Here is a 20,772-nt window from a genome sequence, read left to right as displayed (position 1 = left end):
GCAGACCACACCACTGCTAGAGCCAGAGATAAAGCCTAAGTCTTGGTTTCCAGTCCCAGGCACTAATCACTGGATAACACTTCCTTAATGGCTATACATTCATATACTGCTTCTCCAGCTGAAGTACTACAAACTAGTGCACTAGCAAACTCAACAAATGACAGTGGATGGTGTATAAATTAATGGTGAGTTCTCTTTTGAAAGTGTTTCCATTCCTCATGTCCTGTGAATATTCCATTTGTGACATCACAAAATATTTTTACATTTTTGAAGGGCCTTGCTTACAGAGTGCCCGAGATCTCCTAGTCCTGGCAACTAGTTCAGCCTGACATCGAACGTGCTCCAATCCCTAGCCCCCTAATATGGGGTTGCTGGCTGCTGGCCACTGGCTGCTGCTGCTGCTGTTACATTCTTCATGGCCTCAGTATCGTACCCTCAGCTTTGCTGTATGAGTGGCTGAACCATTCTGTGCCTAAATAATTCCAATTTATATGCTATTAAATCTGAAACAGATGGTTCCCTGGCCCTCTTTCACTTTCAGTCATGCTGCTTCTGTAATTTCTCACAGGCAGAAGTTCAGGTAACTGACCTTTTTGTTACTTATAAGCTTTATTGATCCTTGCTTTGGAACTTGTATGTCAGTGAGAGAGAGAGAGGGAGAGAGAAAGCCAGAGCAAGAGAGTGAGTGAGAATAAACAGGACTTTGAGTGTCTGTTGCACACCACAATGAATGAACCAAACGCTTCTCTTTTATGCTGCTGCTTGCATGCCCTGTAATCCCACTAACACAGCACAGTGAGAAACCTCTCTTTAAAGGCATTCTTATGGACTATTCTGAGCAATCATTTTGTATGCTGCATTGTATATGTTGTCTGAGTTACCAGGTCACTACCTTATGCCCAGTCATTGCCTATATGAATTGTATTGCCTGTTACTTGAATACTGATATTTTAAAACAAAACATATACACATACCATGATCACCATCAAATAGTATTAAGAAATCAAGATGAATTTAATTAAATGAGGGTGGGGAAAACTGTAAGAGAAAAGGTAGGAAATATTGAGAAAAAAAGAGGTTTATCTTTTGCCTCTTTTTTGTATAGCAGCTGTGGATGTGACACAATATCCTAACCACCTACATTAAAAAGATGCCACCCAATCATTGTGTGTTCTGTGCAAAACTCCTCCCCTCTCATTTTGGCTAGGAAGAGACCCTTAGAGAGACTGCCCTTTCTGGATCATACACACTGTAACATATAAAAGCTGTTAGTAGCTCCTGTAGCCAGCAGCTTCAAAACTTGCAGAGTTTTGTTCTTTGAGGGTTTGTAATAGGACACAATCCTCATAACAACGGTTCACACTAGAACATAGGAAAGAGCTGTATAAATTGGGATCACAGTATACTGTATTCATTTTTGTTATTACACAGAGGTAAGCCATTCAGCTCAATAAGTTTGCTTTGCATGCATTTTTATTAAAGCATTTTGCTGGAGTAAAATTTTAATAGTACTACTAAGATGTCCTGTTTTCATGCTTTTTATGTTCTTTGCCTGTTAGTTTGTATGTGAGACATTATCAGAGCCATCCATGCAAGCAGCAAAAGACATGACCTGGGATGTATTTTTCATCCCCAATAAATAAAATTCTGTGAGATTCCTTGCAGTCTGCCCAGTAAGAGCAAGGTGTATGGTGTGTAGTACAAACTGATGGTGTGTATTAGTACAGTCATTGTGCAGAAAGTGTATCTGTGATTATGGCATTCCTGATATGATGGCACTTTTTTTATTTGATTTATTTATTAGATTATAGTTTTTAAAAGTTCATATTAAGGTTCATTTTCATACACTGTGTTACAAAGGAATACCTCTAGATTGCTTTGTATTAGAGATTTGACAAATTAGGAAAAAAAAACTTTTGATCTTAGGGAAAAAAGGTTCTTTTTTTCTGTCAAGCAATAGATTTGTGTATAGTATAGAATCATAACTTCTGATACCTTTTCTTCTACAGATCTACTCTCTGCTCTCCTGACTTAAAGCTGAGCAACTCTGTGGCCTATCTTCCTCCCCTGGCCCCAAAATGACAGTAATCTCTGCAATAAGTTGTGCTTTCCTATTTTTCATTCTCTGTGAAACAAGTACAATAGCATTACCAAATTCCACTGACCTATTCCTCTCAGACAAAAACTTCACTGATATTGAAGCAGCTTTGGCAGCTCATCTGGACTCTGCAACAATCCCCAAAGCCAGGCAGAAGCGATACATTTCGCAGAATGACATGATTGCCATCCTTGATTATCATAATCAAGTCAGAGGCAAAGCCTTTCCACCTGCTTCAAACATGGAGTATATGGTAAGTGGACTTTCTTTTACTTCTGAGAGGGAAATAACGTTCATTAGACTTGCTGGAAAATATAAGAGACTGTAAATCAGTGATTTCATTTTCCAGAGCCAAGCCAACATTTTTTACTTCAGTAGGCAAACGATTTGTAACCACTGCATGGCTTTACTATAAGGTTTTTTTAGCTGAGGTATTGTAATGAATAATTAATAAGAGCTAAGGGCCAAATTGTGAACCTATTACTCACCGTGATGAACATTTACTCTCACAAGTAGTTCTAATAAAGTCAATGGGACGTGAGCCACTGAGGCTCACCAGGGTGAGTAAGGGGTATACAATCTGCTTTTAAGTAATTAGGGACTAAACCCAGACGTTAAACTCCTAATTACTAATAGTTCCATTACTGACTTACTAGGGAGAACACTAAGTCATAACCCTGGTGTATTTTTAAAAAAATGCATCCCAAGAACATTGCTAGTCTCTTCCACATGTATTATTTGCAGAGAGTACACTATATTGGTATGCTTGCATAGCAAGTTTATTTAAGGGACTGATTTGTCAGGGGATCAGGTGTTTCATTTTGTGTGCATATCTTGTACCTTCTAACGGTCTTATTTCTCTGTCAGATACAGTACTTGTTTAAAATCTCTGTCTAAACATATTGGATTTACTCAGAAATCAGTGTGCATGACATGTTATGCCTGTGGTAGGTATTTTTCCCTTAATTGGTTAAAGGGCTTTCTGGGAAATATCTGTTCCTACAGTATGCTAAATGAACACACTAGTTATTTCTCATTATGGTTTATTGCTCTGTCATTAAAATAACTGCTCAGCCAGTATATTTGTAATATATGTTTCAACTTTCAGTGCAGGCATACTTTAGTACTCTAACTTTAAAAATAGGCCAGCTAAGCAGAAATCCTTTTACCTACCAAGTAAGGAATTCACATTGTTTTTAAAGGGCAGTCAAATGGAGTATAATATTCACTTAAAGTCACAGCAGCATCTCAGATGACAACAGATGGTTAACAGATTTAAGAAACAGGACACCACTAACATGACATACAAAAAAGGTGCTGATGATAGTAAAACCAACTCCTCCTCTTTAGTGGCTAATGACTAACAATTTGGACTTCTCTCTGTCACCTAAATCTGGGTTTGATCATGCAATCTGCTGAGCATCTCCCAAGGGCACCTCAGAGAGTTGAGTGTGCTCAGAACCTTGTATCATCAGAGCTTGTATCTGTGATGTAGATTGAGTTTGAAGTTTGGTTAAGTGGAAAGGTCAGAGGCAGAAAAAAATAGGAAGGTCAAAAGTCAAGCTCAATCAACATTTTAATTACTGAATTCTGTGGCTGATGGTTTCTATTGATTCTGTATAAATACACTTCACCATACTGTCTGGGACAAGGGCCGCCTAGCATCACCCTTCCTTTGGCTTATGTCTTTTGGAAATGTACTGTGCAATTGACTACAATGAAACCAGCTGAAATTCACTTAAAAGCAACATCAGGGGGGGAAAAAATCATATTCTCAAGAGTTTTGGAAAAGAATCATTCACAAGATGAAAGTAAAGAAATTGAGAAGAGGATGACTCCATTTAATTTATTTGGTTGAATTAACACCTTTCAAATACTGCTAGGGCTTCATTAAATATTGTTGGGCTTTCTGCTGGGCTTCATCCCAAAGTGGTGACCTTTCGACCTGACAGATTTGATAAAGAACTAAGATCCTGCCATTGGCAGTAGGGGGGAAATTCATGACAGGCTACATTTTACTCCCTTTCTTGCCCTCCTTGCTGTAGAATAATTTGCAACCAGACATCCAGTAGTTGTATCTGTGCCCCTTTCTTCATCAGTCAGTTCAGCAGCCACCAAGACAAGAGCGAGGCTCCTCTGAAGCATTGCTTCCTGTTCTAATTAGTCAGCTGAGGGCACAATGGCAGTCATGTGCTCCATTGCTTCCTCCTTCAGAGTTCAGAGAATCATTTGGGCAAAAGGACTAAATATTATAATTCACACTTAGGACTGGTCTACACTACACGGTTAGGTTTTACATCAACCTAATTATGTCATTCTCTACACTACAGTCTTATTCCCACCAGTGTAAGTGCCCTACTACACCGACATCATAATTCCATTTCCACGAGAGGCGTAAGGCTTATGTCGGTGTAGTTAGGTTGGCACAGTGTCCTAGACACTGCGTCCCTTACATCAGCTGCTGGCTATCTTGCTCCTGCCGTGAAATTGACAAGAAAGCTGGGAAGCTAGAGCCCAGGTGTTCCCGCTCTCCTGGAGAGCTGGGTAGCCGGACCCTGCTCCTGGCTGGGAGCCAGGGTGAGAAGCCTAAGAGGCCCCCCGCTGCCTGCTCGCAACTGGGAGCCAGGCAGCCTTGTCAATTTCATGGCTTCCTGAGCTGTGGGGAGAGAGAAGTTGGGGCAGCTGGGGCAGAGTGCCAGCAGGGAAGAAGGAGCGGGGGCGGGGGGAGACGGAGCAGACTGCCAGAAGCCTGCAAACCCATGGGGCAGCTGGGCTATCAGCAGGGAGCTGTCAGTGGAGCTGAAAGGCCAGGCTATCAGCTCAGCTCTCTGCACTGCCCCTGAGGTCGCGCACCACCAACCCTAAGAGGGGAGTTTAATTATTGAGAGGATACAGTAGTTATTACAGTACAAGGAGGTTACAGTAATTACTGCAGTGGCTGTAAGTCAACCTAATAGAGGTTGACTTACGTTTCTATTGTAGACATGCCCTTAGATCTGCAAGTTGTAGCTCAAGGCACTACCACTAATTCACCTAGCTAGCCCTCCAACAGCATTTTATTGGAGTCTTATGGAAAGTCTGGATTCCACTGTGAGTCCTCCATGTAATTTCTTCATGAAATTTCAGTATGTGTAATTTTATCAGTAATGTGTTGTCAGGAACATCGAGTCTCTGTGATATTTATTAGGTTATGACATATAACATCCATTTCCACATATAATATTTGGGACATGTTGTCATTGCCAACAGACAAAATGTATCATGCTGAAGGTTCACAGAATTATGTAACCCTATCCTGAAGCCTTTGTAAAAGGGCACAGCTAGTTGTGAAAATGGTCTTCCTAAATAATTGTCTTAGTCACCTTATGATGAGGAAAAAGCATGTCAGATACAGGCGAACTTTCAAGTAGCTGAGAGTGCTGTTTCAGTGTATTGAGTAGACATCTAGTTAGGCATTATTTCATATAGTACGTTAAAATAGGGATGGGGAAACCAGTTTGGAAAAGAAAAACAGAAAAATATATTCTCTTTCTGTTTTTTTTCCCACTGTCCAAACAAATCACATTCTGCTCTTTTCCCCTGATTGCATCCTTTTCTTCTCCCCAATGCCCTATACTCCTGTCTGCTTTCTGAGTCCCTTCTATTGATAGGGTTTATGGTTTAGCACTGCAGCCTGAGCTCCATACTCCAATTCTCTGCCCGTTTTCCCATGCATGCTTGTCTCCTCCAAGTCGCCTTTAACTTCTCTTTCTGCCCTTAAGTCTGTTCTGCCTCTCATGCACTTTCTACATTTACTAATATTTTGAGCCCATTGGTCATTATGCTGTCTGCTGTGTTGAGACACCTGTTGTCTTGAACTCTTATGTGTTACTCGGCTTCTTGGCAATACTCCTGATATAAAGAAAGGCCTTGAATGCACAAGATTTATATATGTAGCCAGCTTAGCTTATTGCCAGACCTCTTGAGATTCCATAACACATTTAGTTTGATAGCCAAATTGATAAGGACAATGGGATATCTTTTTATTGTTGCCACAGATCAGTCTCAGACATATTACAAAAATGAACACATACATTCTGGTCTTAACATTTTTATTGTATTTTGGTTGGATTTGTTTTTTATCGGCAAATTGTAGTTTCCCATACTAAAGGTATGAGTTCTTTTACATTATTATTTGAGACCTGATTTTCCTCCGCTTATGGGGGTTTTACACAAGTATAACTCCATTGACTTCAATGGAGTTACTCTTGTTTTACACCAGCAAGAAAAGAATCAGACCTGTTGTGTTAGCGATATATGATGCAGTGTGTTAAAGAGAGAGGCAACGTGGACCAGCTTCTATTGGTAAAACAGATAAGCTTTTGAGCTCCACAGAGCTCTTTTCAGGTATTTCATCAATGGAAATTGGTCCAATCAAAGATATTTCCTCACCTACCTTGTGTCTCTCATATCCTGGGACCAACATAGCTAGAGCAACACTGCAAATAGATTATTAAAATCAATTAATATATTTGGCCCCAGTTCTGACTCTAGAGACACACAAGTAAATCAGGGGTGACTCCACTGAAATTAATAGAGTTACACTGGTAGGAAGCTGGTGTGAGTCCAAAATCAGACCCTCTGAATTAAAAAATCTGTTTTAATCTTTAAAACTCTTACCTCAGGAAGTAGGGGAGAGAGGTAGAAAAAAAAGGGAAAGAGAGTAAATCAGAGACGGAAAGCAAGACCATGCATTTTTATTGCTGCTCTTCACACCTGTCAATGTTAGCCTTGTTATTCAGTTTCCTTCAGTATAATAGTTAATCTAGTCCTCGTCATCCTAAGCAACTGCCTGTCATCTGTTGTCTCTTGTCTTAAAAAGATGATGCAATATACAGAGTAAGAAGGATCATACCATTTTGTCTCCCTTGCTGAGATAGGGAAAAATTCAGTCATATTGCTTTACATCTGGCTGAAAAACATTAATTGTCACAACAATTCACAACTAGGGTTAACTGAGGGGAGATACTTTCTGCCATCGCAAAGAGCAAAACATATGTAAGACCCCAGACCTAAGGCAAATCTACAAGCAAAGAAAACCCCTCTTTGAATGCCAGCTCTGTAGAATGCCAACTTGTGTTGCCTTTCTGGTATGCTCCAGCTAGCTGGTGGGCTAGTAAAGACTTGCAGTAATCTGCTGACTGGAATGTAAGTCTAATAACCCATGTCACCCAGCAGCCATTGATGCTATCTGCCACCTCACAGAATGTTCTTTAAACAATCATTTCTTCTTATTGAAAATAAAGGTCATTTTTATTTCCTCTATGCTCATCCTCATATTGGGCCAGATTTTCAAAAGTGCATGTACATTTCCATGTGCACTTGCTCTGAACATATAGACACTCTAGTATGTGTATGCAAACCTTGGTTTGAAAGTATATATAGGGCAGGCATGTACATAGATGACAATTTCTTATGCACATCCAAGTTTGGATATACACAAATGTCTGTACATGCGTTTGAAAAACTAACTCTCTATGGGGTATAAAATGGAGGAACAAACATCTGTGAATCTGAAAAAGATTTTAAATTAATCTTTTTAAAAGTGTTATCATCAACAATGGCTGAACTACATAGGGTAATGTTCTTGTTAGCATTACAGATCACTATTGAAGGTTCTTTTCAAATTCAATGAATGCAGTGTCCTTGAAGAATGTTGGAATGCCAGCTGTGGAAACAACGCTTTTCTGTTTACACAATAGGTACCCAGCTGGGGACTGCTATAGCAAACTTCCAGATGTTGCACCTATATCCTGCTCTGGAGAGACTACCAACAGAGGCCTGCTTGGTGGCCTGTATGAAATGAGATGGTGGTTTTAGACCAGTTCTAATAAATAGGTGTTGTCACATTCCAGGGTGCAATCCAGAACAGTGAACAGTTGTCGTCGCCTGCCCCATAACTCTGAGTTCCTCACAATGCTTTACTATGTTAGCTTTCAACCTGGGCCACTCACAAAGAGCCTAACAGCATACAGGTCACACCCCATGTGTCTATGTGTAGCTACAGCCCTGGCCCAGCAGCTCTGACCCCAGCACCCTGTCAGCAATACTCCAGTCATATTCTGGCTTTCACCAAGTGTAGTTACTACTTGCAGGGTGGCCCCAACACACTCCCAGTTCCGAATTTTCCACAAAATGTGTATTCTGCACTGTACAGCCCTCTCCTGGGCAGTTGAGATATTAGAAGTTTGTTGCCCCTGTTAAGGATCAATATTCAACAGTTTACTACTTTTATTGGAGTTACCAAACTGTTCAGTTTAACCACAACACTGGATTAGTTTTGATTAAAAGACAAAACAAGTTTATTTAACTACAAAGCGTTAGGTTTTAAGTGAGTACAAGTATTAGGTATTAAAGTCAGAAATGGTTACGAGAGAAATAAAGATAAATCACTTTCGAATAGCTAAAACTTAATGAGCTAGACTTGGTTCAAGGTAAAATGCTTACCACATGATCCCAGTAACAGGGCCGACCAAATTTTTAGGTCAGGACCTGCCTCCAAAATCAAAGGGCTGGTCCCTTTGTCTTCTGAGGTGACAGAGAGAGAGATAGGGAAAGATGACCTAAGATGTTTTTGACCCTCATTTTTATAGTCCAGTTGTCCTTTGAAGTGGATTCTTCTGAGGATTATCCCTCAAAGCAAAGTTTATTCAAACAGTAAAGAAGGCAACAGGAACTCTGGTGGTGAAAGATGCTCTATGTGCTTTCTTCTCACCTGTGCTTGCTGAAATGCAAATTCTGCCTTGTCTTTTGCCATTTCCCCCTCTTACTGTCTTAAGGACCCTGTTTACTACTTATACCTAAATTGAGATTAAGCACACATTCCTTTGTTTAGGAGAGACCTGCTTAACAACGTTTGCCTTGTCAGGGCTGTGGGGGTTTGAACATATGCTAACAACAGCATACAGGGGGAATTCATAACTTTGCCCTTAATGTTGCTACATACATTTAACCATGATATTATTGACCAGCAAGTTATTAGTTTTCAAATGATACCTCACCCAGTATACACCCAGATGCATTTAGAAAGCATCTTCAAGTTCACCAAGAGCTGTATTGAGCTCTCAAATTTATTTCATAGAGGTCATAAGTATCCATTAGATGGTCATAACTTTCAAATACTATGAGTTGGATTCAAACTAGATACCTAAAGGTGAAAGTCTCTGTATAAATATTCCTAGCCATCCAGTTACTCTTGAAGATGCTTTCTAAGTACACACTGGGTGGTGCATAGGTCAACTAGATTGAAGCAATTTTGCTTACAATTCCAAGAACATTAAAGAGGCTTATTTGACACCTGAAAACCTTTCATCATGAAACAACAAAGTGAGTTTCCTTGGTTTGTCATCCATCACTCTGGCATTGCTGATAAAATGCTTTGCTGTTTATATTTTTTTCCGCACTCATATTATGCAACTAATACTGCGGTTGGTGTCAATGTAAGTTTCTTTTCTTTTTTCATATAGTTCAGAAGATGTTTTTGTTTCTTGAGCTGTTTGCCCTTGCTCAGGTGCATGATCCTTTCAGAGTCATATATATGGGTTGGACAGGATCTCTTAATTCATATAGTCTGCCACAACCCCTTGTAGAACTGTCTTCTACATTAAACACATACAGCTTTTATACAGTGTACTCTTGAACATGAAAAGTGATGATGTCTCAGTAATATCTCTTGGCAAATAATTTATCTTAGTATAACCTATGAAGTGTTTTTGGCTGACAACCATGAAATAAGAAAAAAGAAATGGGGGTTACATTATCATTCAAAGTAATTTCCAAATGTCTAACCTAAATATTTCCTTTGGAAGTTGAGATTATTACTCTTTATATACTGTTCATATCAACTAATGGAAAGTATCTCCTTGTTCCATTTCATATCATTACCTCTCAAGTTCTTACAGAAAGTTGTCTTCTTTGCCTCATTTCTCTAGGTGGTATGGTACATATCAAATATCTTTAATTTCTTGGCATAGGTTATGTCCTCCCATTTTTTTATTGTAAATTACAGTTACATATGCTTTAAGCCTCCTTTACCAGTGCAGTGAAAGGCAGCCTTTGTGTAAATGAAAATTAAGCCCAATAATTTTAAGTGATAGATTGCTAACTACTCATAGCACCTACTCTGGAATAACAGAATGGGTCTGTTGAATTGTATCTCAGGCCTGGTCTACACTGCCACACTGGGTCTGTGTGATATACGCTTATTATGTAATATAATGAGCATATCTCACATTGACATACTTACATCTGTGCAACGTGGCATCTTCACGATTTCACCTTTCAGGGAGATGGACTAATTCAGTCAATGGGAGAGTGCTCTCCCATCAACTGAGCGGGTCCACACAGACCTGCTCAATCAATGCCACTGTATTGATGCCTGTGAGACATGCCCTCAGTCACATAGTTCCCTGAAATCCTGTAAAAATCCTGTAAAGCTTGAAATAAAGTAATGGACAGACAAGTCATGGATTCTCCCTTATGTTAGGGCTGCTTTGTGTCATATCAGCAGCACAAATTGGCTTTAAATCTGGCATATGTAGGCCCAATGTTCAGGGAACTGTACTGGTCAGGGGACACTGCAGTGTAAAGGGGCTTTAGCAGTGGCTTCCCTATGCCCCAGTGGGGCACTTCTGCTGTATTGACCTCTGGGACCACTGGCAGCTAGCATAAGTCAGAGCAGGTTTTAGGATGCTTTAACTTACTTGAGTGAGTGAACCGGCATCCCACTAAACCAGATTGGCTTAAAGCTCTTACTGTGTCTGTCCAAAACAAAAGCCAGGAAGTGTGTTCATAGTGAAAGATTGGAGAGTAGTTTGAAAGATAAACAACAAAGACCTCCACTGGAAAATATCCCTTCTCTGCAAAATCTAAAGAACGTCCCAAATGATAAAATGATCAGGAATGGTCTGTTTAAATTTGCTTTGGCATGAGAGCTCCTTTCACTTGTTTTAGGCATAAATCTTTTAAAGTGTCCATCCTAAAGTGTTTTGAATGGATGCATATTTGCATCAGGTAAATTTAATATCAGCAGAAAGCCTTCTGGGAGTTTAAGTCAGAGGGGAAAAAGAAAACCCTAGTGAGGTCTCTGGAAGAAAGGCAATAACCCAGAGCCCTCTGAATTGGACATTCATTCATTATTAAATACAGCACCTCTTGAACTTCTTGGCTAAAAACAGAGACAGGCATTTTTCACAAGAAGCCTGATCCAAGGTACACAGCACTTAGCTTCATACATGAATGGAGAAGGTAGTGACTTCAAACCTCTCTAAATTTTTATCCTTTTTCTACATCTGAGACAAAACTAAGAAACAGAATGTGTTCTCCAGAATTGTGGAAATGTGCATGTCAAGAGGCAAAAACTGCAGAGACGCCACTTGCTCTCTATTAGATGGTGCAGTGTAATGATGATGTCCATAGTGCAGCCTATGAAATATATCCCCTGCAGTTCTCCAATGTGGCCCAGAGCTAGTTTGACCTTGAGTATGAAGGTGTGGCCCAGAGAACAATGGTTCTCTATATCTTCAATGAATGCCTGTCTACATGTATCAAGATGAAGCATCATATGCTGAGACTTATCTTTCCCGGAACCATATCTCTATTCTGAAGAAGAAAGTAGATCCAACAGCCTCTTTTATGTATGTTACATCCGTCCTTCTGGTAGAACTGTTTTGAAAATGGTAAGTATTTTCCCTGAAAATTTTCAAAGGAAATGGAAGAAATTTTTTTCTCAGAAATTTTGTTTTTTAATGAAAAACGGAAAACAATCAGTTTTTTGAAATGCAAGAATTAGAAATGTTTCCAAGTTTTTCATATGAAAGAGGATAATTTCAAAAGAAACAAAATTTCCTTTACAATTTTTGTTCTTGAATAAGAGACGTTTCTCTTTGAAAATATTTCCAGTGAAAGATTTCAACCGACTCTACATTCAGGCTCTTGGCAAATTATCAGTTAGATAAAGTTAAATCCCCTTGGTACCTCTTCCTGAGTAAGATCTTGCCAAATAAAATGAGCCTTGGAGTAGATTAGAAAAGCACAGAATATTTTGAGGTTTGTAACTCTTTCACTTGACTCTTCCAAAAGATATACAAATAATAACTTATCAAAGGAACTAATTACCATTAAATTTATCAGCCTACCAATTTTATTTGCTTTTACTGTTTTAAAGCCTGGTTTTAAAGGTGAAGAGAAAAAGAGATCATTGAAAGAAAACTTAGTGGTAGGCAAACCTCAAAAGGCTAGGAGGTATTGAATAGGCACTAAAAAATATGGATACTTATATAAAACATATCTATTCCTTTTGAATCTGCAAATTGGCTTGAAGTCTCATGACAGCAGGCTTTTGTGAGATTTCTAGGACATCTGATTCTGGTCATGCGGGGAATGAATACTGCAGGAACAGCCGTTTTGTAGGGTTGCCAATTTTGGTTGGATGTATTTCTGGAGGTTTCATCAAATGACATAATCTTTAATTAAAGATTAATCTTTAATTCCTGGAGATTCCAGGACAATCCTGGGGGACTGGCAACCCCACTGTTTCAGCACTTCTGCTTACCAGAAGTTCAGAGCTGTGTTATATATTTAAAAAGTTAACCAATGTCTCTGAAATTCAGCACAATTTTCCTTTGGATTATATAGAAGTCTTATTTTATGTGGACCTGTTTGCTCATATTTATTTGCAATAGTATCCAAAAGAACTACAGCTTGCAGATGGCCTTGTGTGATAAATCAGGAATTTTTCTTTACAAAGAGGTCTTTTGGAATTTCTATCTACATCTTCAAATTTGTGCTGCACATATTAAGGCAGAATTTAGACACACACTAGGCACTAATTAGTTACAGTATGCATCGCAACATTTCTAACAGGTGGCAGCTGAGAGCAAAGAAACTATTCTTATTCTTAGAGAGAGTCAGCCTTGAATCCAAATGATCTCACAGCCCAAATAAATATATCAAGCTTGCCAAATCTGTCTATATAAATTCCAATGAGATCATATGTTTTCATCACACAGTATATTCAGAAAAAAATGAGGGAGAAGAGAGGAGGCATTTTCAATCATCCTGCTAAAAAAGTATGCAAGCAGAAGGAATGGTAGTTGTTTTATTAAGCATTTGGGCAAATACTGGGGCAAATACATGTCCACAGAATACCTCAAAACATTTTAAAAGCTGCAGGTCCACTGTACCGAGAGGCCAGCTGAGAAGCTGTGCTGGAGAATTATGCATTTTACTGCACAATGTGGTAGGTCTCCATAGAAAGCGGTATTATGTGGGTGCCAGCAGGTATGGCCAGTTGGGCTTTGCACACTGAGTCAATCAACTTGGACAAAGCCCCGCATAATGGGACAGCAGCAGGCCACTTCTGCTAATCCTTCCCATGATTACATTACAGCTGTACTCTAGCTGCAAAGATAACAACACATGACAGATATGCAGTCACATTGCTTAATGCACCATTGGAAGGCACTCGGATGCTACAGTGATTAGCATGGTATATGAACCTATATAAGAAAAGAATAGACAGCCTGGACAATCGGGGCCAAGGATTTCATCTCTCGGTAATCCTGTTGCCCCCCCTTCTCATTCCCCAAGCTTTTTCTTACAGAGAGAAGCCTTTGTGCAAAGGGCTTTCTCCTTCCCTAGGCTTTAGCTTTTTGTGAAATATTTCTCATCTGTACAGCCCGTGGAACAAATAAGCAAAAATGTATGTCTTATGAAAAATAAAATGAGAAGTTTGATTTAAAAATGCATTGGTTTTGATGGACTACCAGTAAAAGTAGGGTCTTACCCGCCATTCTCTCTTTGGGCCACTGTGGGGTGGTTTGGTTTTTGTTTTTAAAAAGAAAAATCCATCAGAAGCCAGAAATATAATGTAAATGAGGCCACAAATATAAAAGGAGTGTGCATGCTAATAACCAAGAGGATGTTGCTTATATTTACATGACAATATGGCTATGTCAACACTTAAATCGCTATAGCAGCACAGACATTCCCTACAGCAAGAGGAAGGGTTCCTCTGTTGCTGTATTAAGCCATTTCCTCAAGAGGCAGTAGCTCTTGGAAGAATTCTTCCATTGACCTAGCGCCATCTACACCGACAGATCATCTTAACTACATCGTTCATGGGTGTGGATTTTTCACATCCCTGAGCACTGTAGCTGGATTGACCTATCTTCTTAGTGTAGACCTGGCCTCACAATTGCTTATCTCAGCATTTTATTTCCAACCTGATGATGTAATTATGCATGTGCGATTAAGGTTTCAGGTATGTATACAACTACACATGAAAGCTTTCTATTCCAAAAGTTTACATTGAAGTGATATATTTAAATTGGTCAAGTTAAAATATATCTTTATTTGGGCAAGCTTATTATCTTGCTGTATGCTTTTCCATGTCTTGCATATTTAGCACGTAGATTACTCTTCTTTACTAATGGGAAATGCTATATACAGGCTACAACCTTTCTAATTGCTAGTAACTGGACCCCGAGGCCCTGCCACCTGCCCCAACTCTTCCCTTCAAGACCCACCCTTGATTCACCTCTTCCCTCAAGGCCCTGCCCTCTAGTCTGCCTTTTCCCCCGAAGGTCCCACCCCTGTTCTGCCTTTTCCCCAAAGGCCCTGTCCCTGCTCCACCACTCCCCCCAAGGCTCACTCCTCTCCTCTCCCCCCATTGCTCTCTGGATTGTCTCCACTTCCCTCCCCCTCAGCTGGGCTACCTCTGCTCTGAGGCTGGGACAGAAACTGCTACAGCCTGACAAGGAGGCTGCCTGCAGGTAGGAGGCAGCCCTGGCTGAGCAGGAGCTGGTGCAGGTTAATGACCCAGCACCTCTCCCTTCCCTGTGGTAATTGGACTTTTGGTGTCCAGTCAGTATGTTTGACTGGACATTGCCAGATCCCTTTTTCGACCGGGCTTTCTGATCTAAAACCGGGCACCTGGCAACCCTAAATGGCACCTAGACACACTAGCCAAAACACCAGATAACACCAGGGTGGGAGGCAACCCTGTATACAGGCTTGGAAAGATTAGACTTTTATTGGTAAATATCAATTTCACACAACTGAAAAAGTATATCCATCAGTAATTATTTAAATTTACAGATAGACAAAGTAAGAAAAATGCTGCCTAAGAACTTATTAGAGTCCCCCCTTAATGTGTAGAAAATATATTGTTTTAGTAAGAATGTTTACATTGTATAATTTGACATGCAATGCTGACAATTTATTTTAATGGTTATAAAGCTTCAACTTTTTGAATCTCACTGTCTACTGTCATTAAATTATTATTGTCTGAGCCCCGCCCAATTTTCCACATATCTGAACATTTAAATAGATAAAAATTGAAACAAATGTTTAAAAATTAATATTGATATCTAATGAAATTATACATAAATAAAATTTGAATGCTTCCAAGCCTAAATATATAAGACATTATCTGAACCAGTGATCAGATTGACGACAGCTTGGCTGTGTATAGGCCCAAACATCATAAATAATGGGACATTTGGGACTAACGCCAAACTTTTGAATGTTGCAGCTAACATTTAGGATTCAGGCCAATGCCCTTTTCAAGCTCTGCTTGACCTTTGTGCAAGACATTGGACCTTGTCTTGGAGCTATACAACTGGGAAGGAAAGATTAAGTATTAATCATGGGACCAGGATCAAAATGGGGAAGTGTGGCCATACTCTATCTAAATTCTTCCCATAAATCCAAGATCTTCCCAGCAATCCAGCGTAGTTGAATGTTTCTCCTAAAATTATCAGCAGTTTAATATTAATGTCATTTTAAGCACTGTCATTGGCTTTCAGAATTAACATCCCATTAATATGAATTGATCAGTTAAGGCACGTAGCTCTTGGCAGACTCAGGAAGACAGCACTACACTTACTTATGTTTATAGCATTTTATTTGTGAAACTAGAAACTTAAATGTTTTAAATGAAAGCACAAATGATGCAGAAATATATTGGAGCATGAACCAACTGCCAGTACTATCACTGAATACCCTGCCTGATTTGTCCCTTTTTTACACCATGCCCTCTTACCTTTCCAGCACTTCTTGCAGCCCCTGACAACCCAGTCCCCTTTGTAAAGTAGGAGAGAAAAAAATGCTGTACCTCCTAACTTTCCTTTTCACACATCATAGTAAGAGATAGATTGATATATAAACATTAGGACTGGTCAAAAATTTTCCATCAAAACTTTTTTCCAGTAGAAAATTGTGATTTTTTTCACTGAAAGTAACTGATTTCCTTAAAAAAAAATTATTTTTCTTTTTTTGGTCAGAAAACCAAAACCAAAACCAAAAATATTTTATTGATGGATCTTGAATCTGACTTCTCACAAATTCAGAATTCTCAGGCCCATTTATATATTTGCTGGAATACTTGGTTGCATGCAATTACCAAAATCAGTAATTCTTTCTACAATATCATCAGTTGGCACAGTTAAAAGTTGTCTTTAAATGCACCAGTTTAACTGTTTATAAGTATTACTGTCTTAAGCAGCTATCACTAACATAGAGAGTACTGTCTGAATCAATGCTATTTTACCTTTCTGTAAAAAAGCTAAAAGAAAATTTTCTAGATACACCTACTGTAGTCCACTTTTGGAATAAACCACTAAAAGAAGACTGTAACACCACTCCTAAGCATAAGAAATACAATAAAGTGTTGACAGACCTTGCATGTGAATTTGGAATAAAGCAGCAATTTCTTTCCCAGGGGAAAAATAATCACAACATGTCTTGCAGAATTTAAGAGTCAGATCATAAATCTCAGTGAGGGTACAAGCAATATGGGTGGTGAAAATTATGCACCTTCCTTTGTTTCTCTGACAATGCATTAATGAGATGTAGTAGAAAATTGCCTCCTTAGTGACTGATTTATTGAGTGGCTATGGAGTTTTCCTCTGGTATAAGATTATCCAATTATGGAATTTTGTTCATTTTTCATAATAGGGAGGAAACAATAGCTTGTGTCAGTAGAAGTCAAGTCAAAGAAATATATTCTAGTATAATTTTTAAAAGCAATATTTGCACACACGCTAGGGTAGAATTGCCTCTTTATTTTCTTCAAATGGAGAGTGGGGTCCTCCACGCATTAGTCTGAGATTCAGAGTTCTCTACCGTTTTCCCCTCTTGACTTGTGTTAGGGTAGCCACTCTTTGAGGCTGAATGCAGCTGCCTTCAGAACTCGTCAGCACCATTCTAAACTGGTTAGAGAAACTGGTGGGGTGTGATTTGAAGAGCCCAATCCTGCCCCAATTATTACCCAGGGCCTGAAAGAGATCTATATATCAACTTAAACCCCTCTAGGTCTGGGACTGGTACTAAACCAATGCTCATGCATAGGCACTTCTCTTGTAGACCCTTCAGTCTGCAGAGATTTTAAACTTCCATTAGATATAAATATCCAGTAAATATATATAAAGTATATGTGTGTGTTTCTAGCCTTTTCCAGCTGTGAAGAAAATCTCTGAGATGTGACCTGATGCAGTGTGGTTTATGAGCCTCCACTAATTCCTCAAACACACAGATTGAAACAATAGTTCTAAAGACATGTGAATTGCTCCATATAGGTTAATGGGATGCTAACTCTGACATCTAACAGTGGCAACTGACACATCAACATGGTTTGCATATTTAAGCAGAAACATCTAGCTGTCCTTGTTAACTCTGCATGACCCCATTTTACCATGATGATTTGAATATAATGAGACAATACAATAATTGACTTCATCATGCACCCACTAAAGTCAATGGGTGCTGAATCAGACCCTGCTTTGAAATGGGAGTAAAGTGCACTCAGAAACTGTTAGTATGCTTCAGCAGGGTCCCCACAGATAGTTAGTGCATGTGAGGTTAGCACAGGGTAGATTCACACTTAAGTTTGCCACAAACTAAATATTCATGTAGACAAGCCATAGATGAATGCTTAATTTTTAATCCAGGGGTAAATGCAGAATGTGTCATTTCAAGGTGGGCTACAGCGGGACTTTAGCCTGCTCTACACAAACACCAATAAGTACACCTCCAACAGATCAAACCTAAAAAAGGTTCTGACATTAATTCTATTACAACTGAGTATTCATACAGCAGGCACACAATGAATGCAAAAGAAAACTGCTATAGTGGATATATGGAGTGCAAATGGTACGTGGTCTCTGCATGCCAATAAAATCTGAGTCACTAATGTCTGATATATTCCAATAGCATGCTTAGAAAAATGGAGAATGTTGATTTTAAAATGTGTTTTGTTTTAGTCAGTATAATTTAACCATGCCATTGCACATTCATCATTCACAGATGCCCTTAGCAAAGTTTGAATGTTCAAAGTATCTTGAACAGCTGCTGCCAAGTGCAAAAGTGTATTAAAGAATAAGCACATTAAATATTTTCCTTCACTAATAAAACAGATCATTTACAGATCACTTTAAAACATGCTGTTTGCTCTTGGGAAATTACAAGAAAATAAATATATCTAGAAATTGCAATATATTTATGGTATAATTCAGCATCCCTTTAGCAAGCTTGCATTAGATTTTATGAAAACAATTGTTCAGATTGCAGACACCCTCAGCAAAGTTGGAAGATACATTGTTTGAAAGACATTTGTTTCATGGTGTGATAGGATGCTGTTAACAGCTACAAATTGGGCACTATGGAAGCAAGGGCCCTGGTCTCTTAAAGATTAAAGTAGAATGGAGCACCCCCACCTGCTAGTAGGCTGATGAGTTAATGAGGTAATTGGCTCACTTGCTGGAGAACTGAGGAAGGAAAGAAGGCAGTATAAAAGGCTAACCCAAGCAGCAGGCCAGGAGATTTCTTATAACTGCTGCTCTATGATTGTATTGTACCTGGAGACAAACAAGAAACACATGGCGAAGGTACTTTGGTGGACCTGTGTGCTGCTTAATTCCAAAACCAGTTAAGTCCCAGAGGACTTACAGGCAGGGTTTTTCTGGAGAGGAAGGGGGAATCTGTTCACACATAGGTTTCCATGTACTTATAAAGAATCTGAGTCACCATCTGTGACAAGCAGGGTCCATACACCCTAAAAAAAAGAACAAGTGGTCTGAATCACACAGATTAAGTAATTGAATCAACTGGTTCTATACCTTGTTATTATGTATAAAAGTATGTAGAATATGGTCTTTTATGAAAGATTGTAATGTACTGAACAGGATGGTCATTATGAGACATGAATACAGATGGTGGTTATGAATTTATGTATTTAGAATACTATGCTCATAACCTGTATTACAATTTCAAATATACCTAACCGTGAAAGGGGGTTTCTCCAAAGTCAAATGTGTGCATAAGTAAAATCAGATGCAAGTAACGATGCATGGTACAACTCAGGAAAAGACAAATGATGAAACCATTATAGTTAATAATAAGACACTGAATCATCCTGACTACCAAGTGAAGAGGGAATTTCCCCCGCCATGAATTATCATAGTCTGAGGGAAAGGAGGTTGAAACAGCCCCCTCCAAACCATTTAAAGAGAAGGGGCGTAAAGTGAAGGCTATCCAGAACTGAAGGACAGTCTCAAAGCTGGGGGGCTGTCTGTGAATGCTGAATCCTTCTCTTTGGGTTAGAAGGCTGTTGGTAAACTGTTCAGAGGCAATAGGTAATGGGTATTAGAAAAGGGAATGTATTTAATATAGAAATATGAAGCCTGAAATTGTCTTGTTTATTTCCTGTGTAACTTATATGTGTTTACTGCCCCTTCCTATTTCATCTTTGAGGCTGTGATTTTTCTATTAAATAAACTTTTGTTTATTTTTACCTCAAGCAGGACTCTATTGTACAAACTGTGTGGAATGTGTATGGCAAAGTGAACTGATAACTGGGGGTTGGCTTCATACTTCTGAGGTGATGAATCAGAGGGGAAAAGTCTAAGTGTCTGCTAGTTAAGAACTTGGGGTAGATGGTTTTGGGGAGACTTGGAACCAGAAGGGCTGTTGGGGTCATGCTACAAAGAGAAACTAGGCTGGTGAGGGAGACCTTAAGCTTGTGGGTTGGCTACTGGTAGGGGGGCTGTGAGCCATAACGGCATAGTATTAAGATATCCAAAGTCACAAGGCAGGCAGTGACAGAACCCTTTATTGGTCTGGTGATCCTCAAAACATTACACCATCATTGGTACTCATTTCTTTAAAACTTTGTCACGATCCTACAAAAGGATTCACCTGCACAGAGGTGTGTTTGATATTTCAGGCATAGAAAGCCAGTATATTTAAATGAGTTATTAATATGAACACAGTTTTCATTCTAATGAGGATGATTGTGAGAACTCTTTCCAGTTTCAAATGACAATTTAATAAATCTTTGAGGTGGAGTATATTTTATCATTAATATGTTGAGGGGGCAAATGACCCTAATACTTTAACACACCACACTGAAAAGTCCTTATGAAAGAATATTAGTTTCACTTCTTACTGTTCATTAATAATTAGCGGTATATTTTACACTTTCCTCTGCTATTTGCTCTACGTGACGGGAATGATAGGATTTACTGTACTTCTTGCTTGAAGAGAGTAGGAAAAAAACATGACTGAATTTCTGGCCTCACTAAAGCCAGTGGTAAAAGTCCCATTGATTTCAATAGGGTCAGGATTTCATCCCTGAA

The 20,772-nt window shown here is 39.1% G+C and overlaps 1 protein-coding gene across 1 annotated transcript in view; it reads left to right on the top strand.

The window, feature by feature from the left end:
- Positions 1-1,315: 1,315 nt before the first annotated feature.
- PI15 (peptidase inhibitor 15) overlaps positions 1,316-20,772 on the top strand; it is a 30,607-nt gene continuing 11,150 nt past the window's right edge. The window contains exons 1-2 of the mRNA XM_067553837.1: positions 1,316-1,433; positions 2,010-2,351. Of these exons, the coding sequence (XP_067409938.1) occupies positions 2,079-2,351 (273 nt within the window). The 5' untranslated portion in view covers positions 1,316-1,433; positions 2,010-2,078. The remainder of the gene's footprint in view (positions 1,434-2,009; positions 2,352-20,772) is intronic.

The sequence above is a fragment of the Emydura macquarii genome, unplaced genomic scaffold (genome assembly GCF_026122565.2).
Source record: "Emydura macquarii macquarii isolate MOO-44397 ecotype Brisbane River unplaced genomic scaffold, CSIRO-AGI_Emac_v2 contig_1477, whole genome shotgun sequence".
NCBI lineage: Eukaryota > Metazoa > Chordata > Testudines > Chelidae > Emydura > Emydura macquarii.
This window is presented reverse-complemented; position numbering and strand designations above follow the sequence as displayed.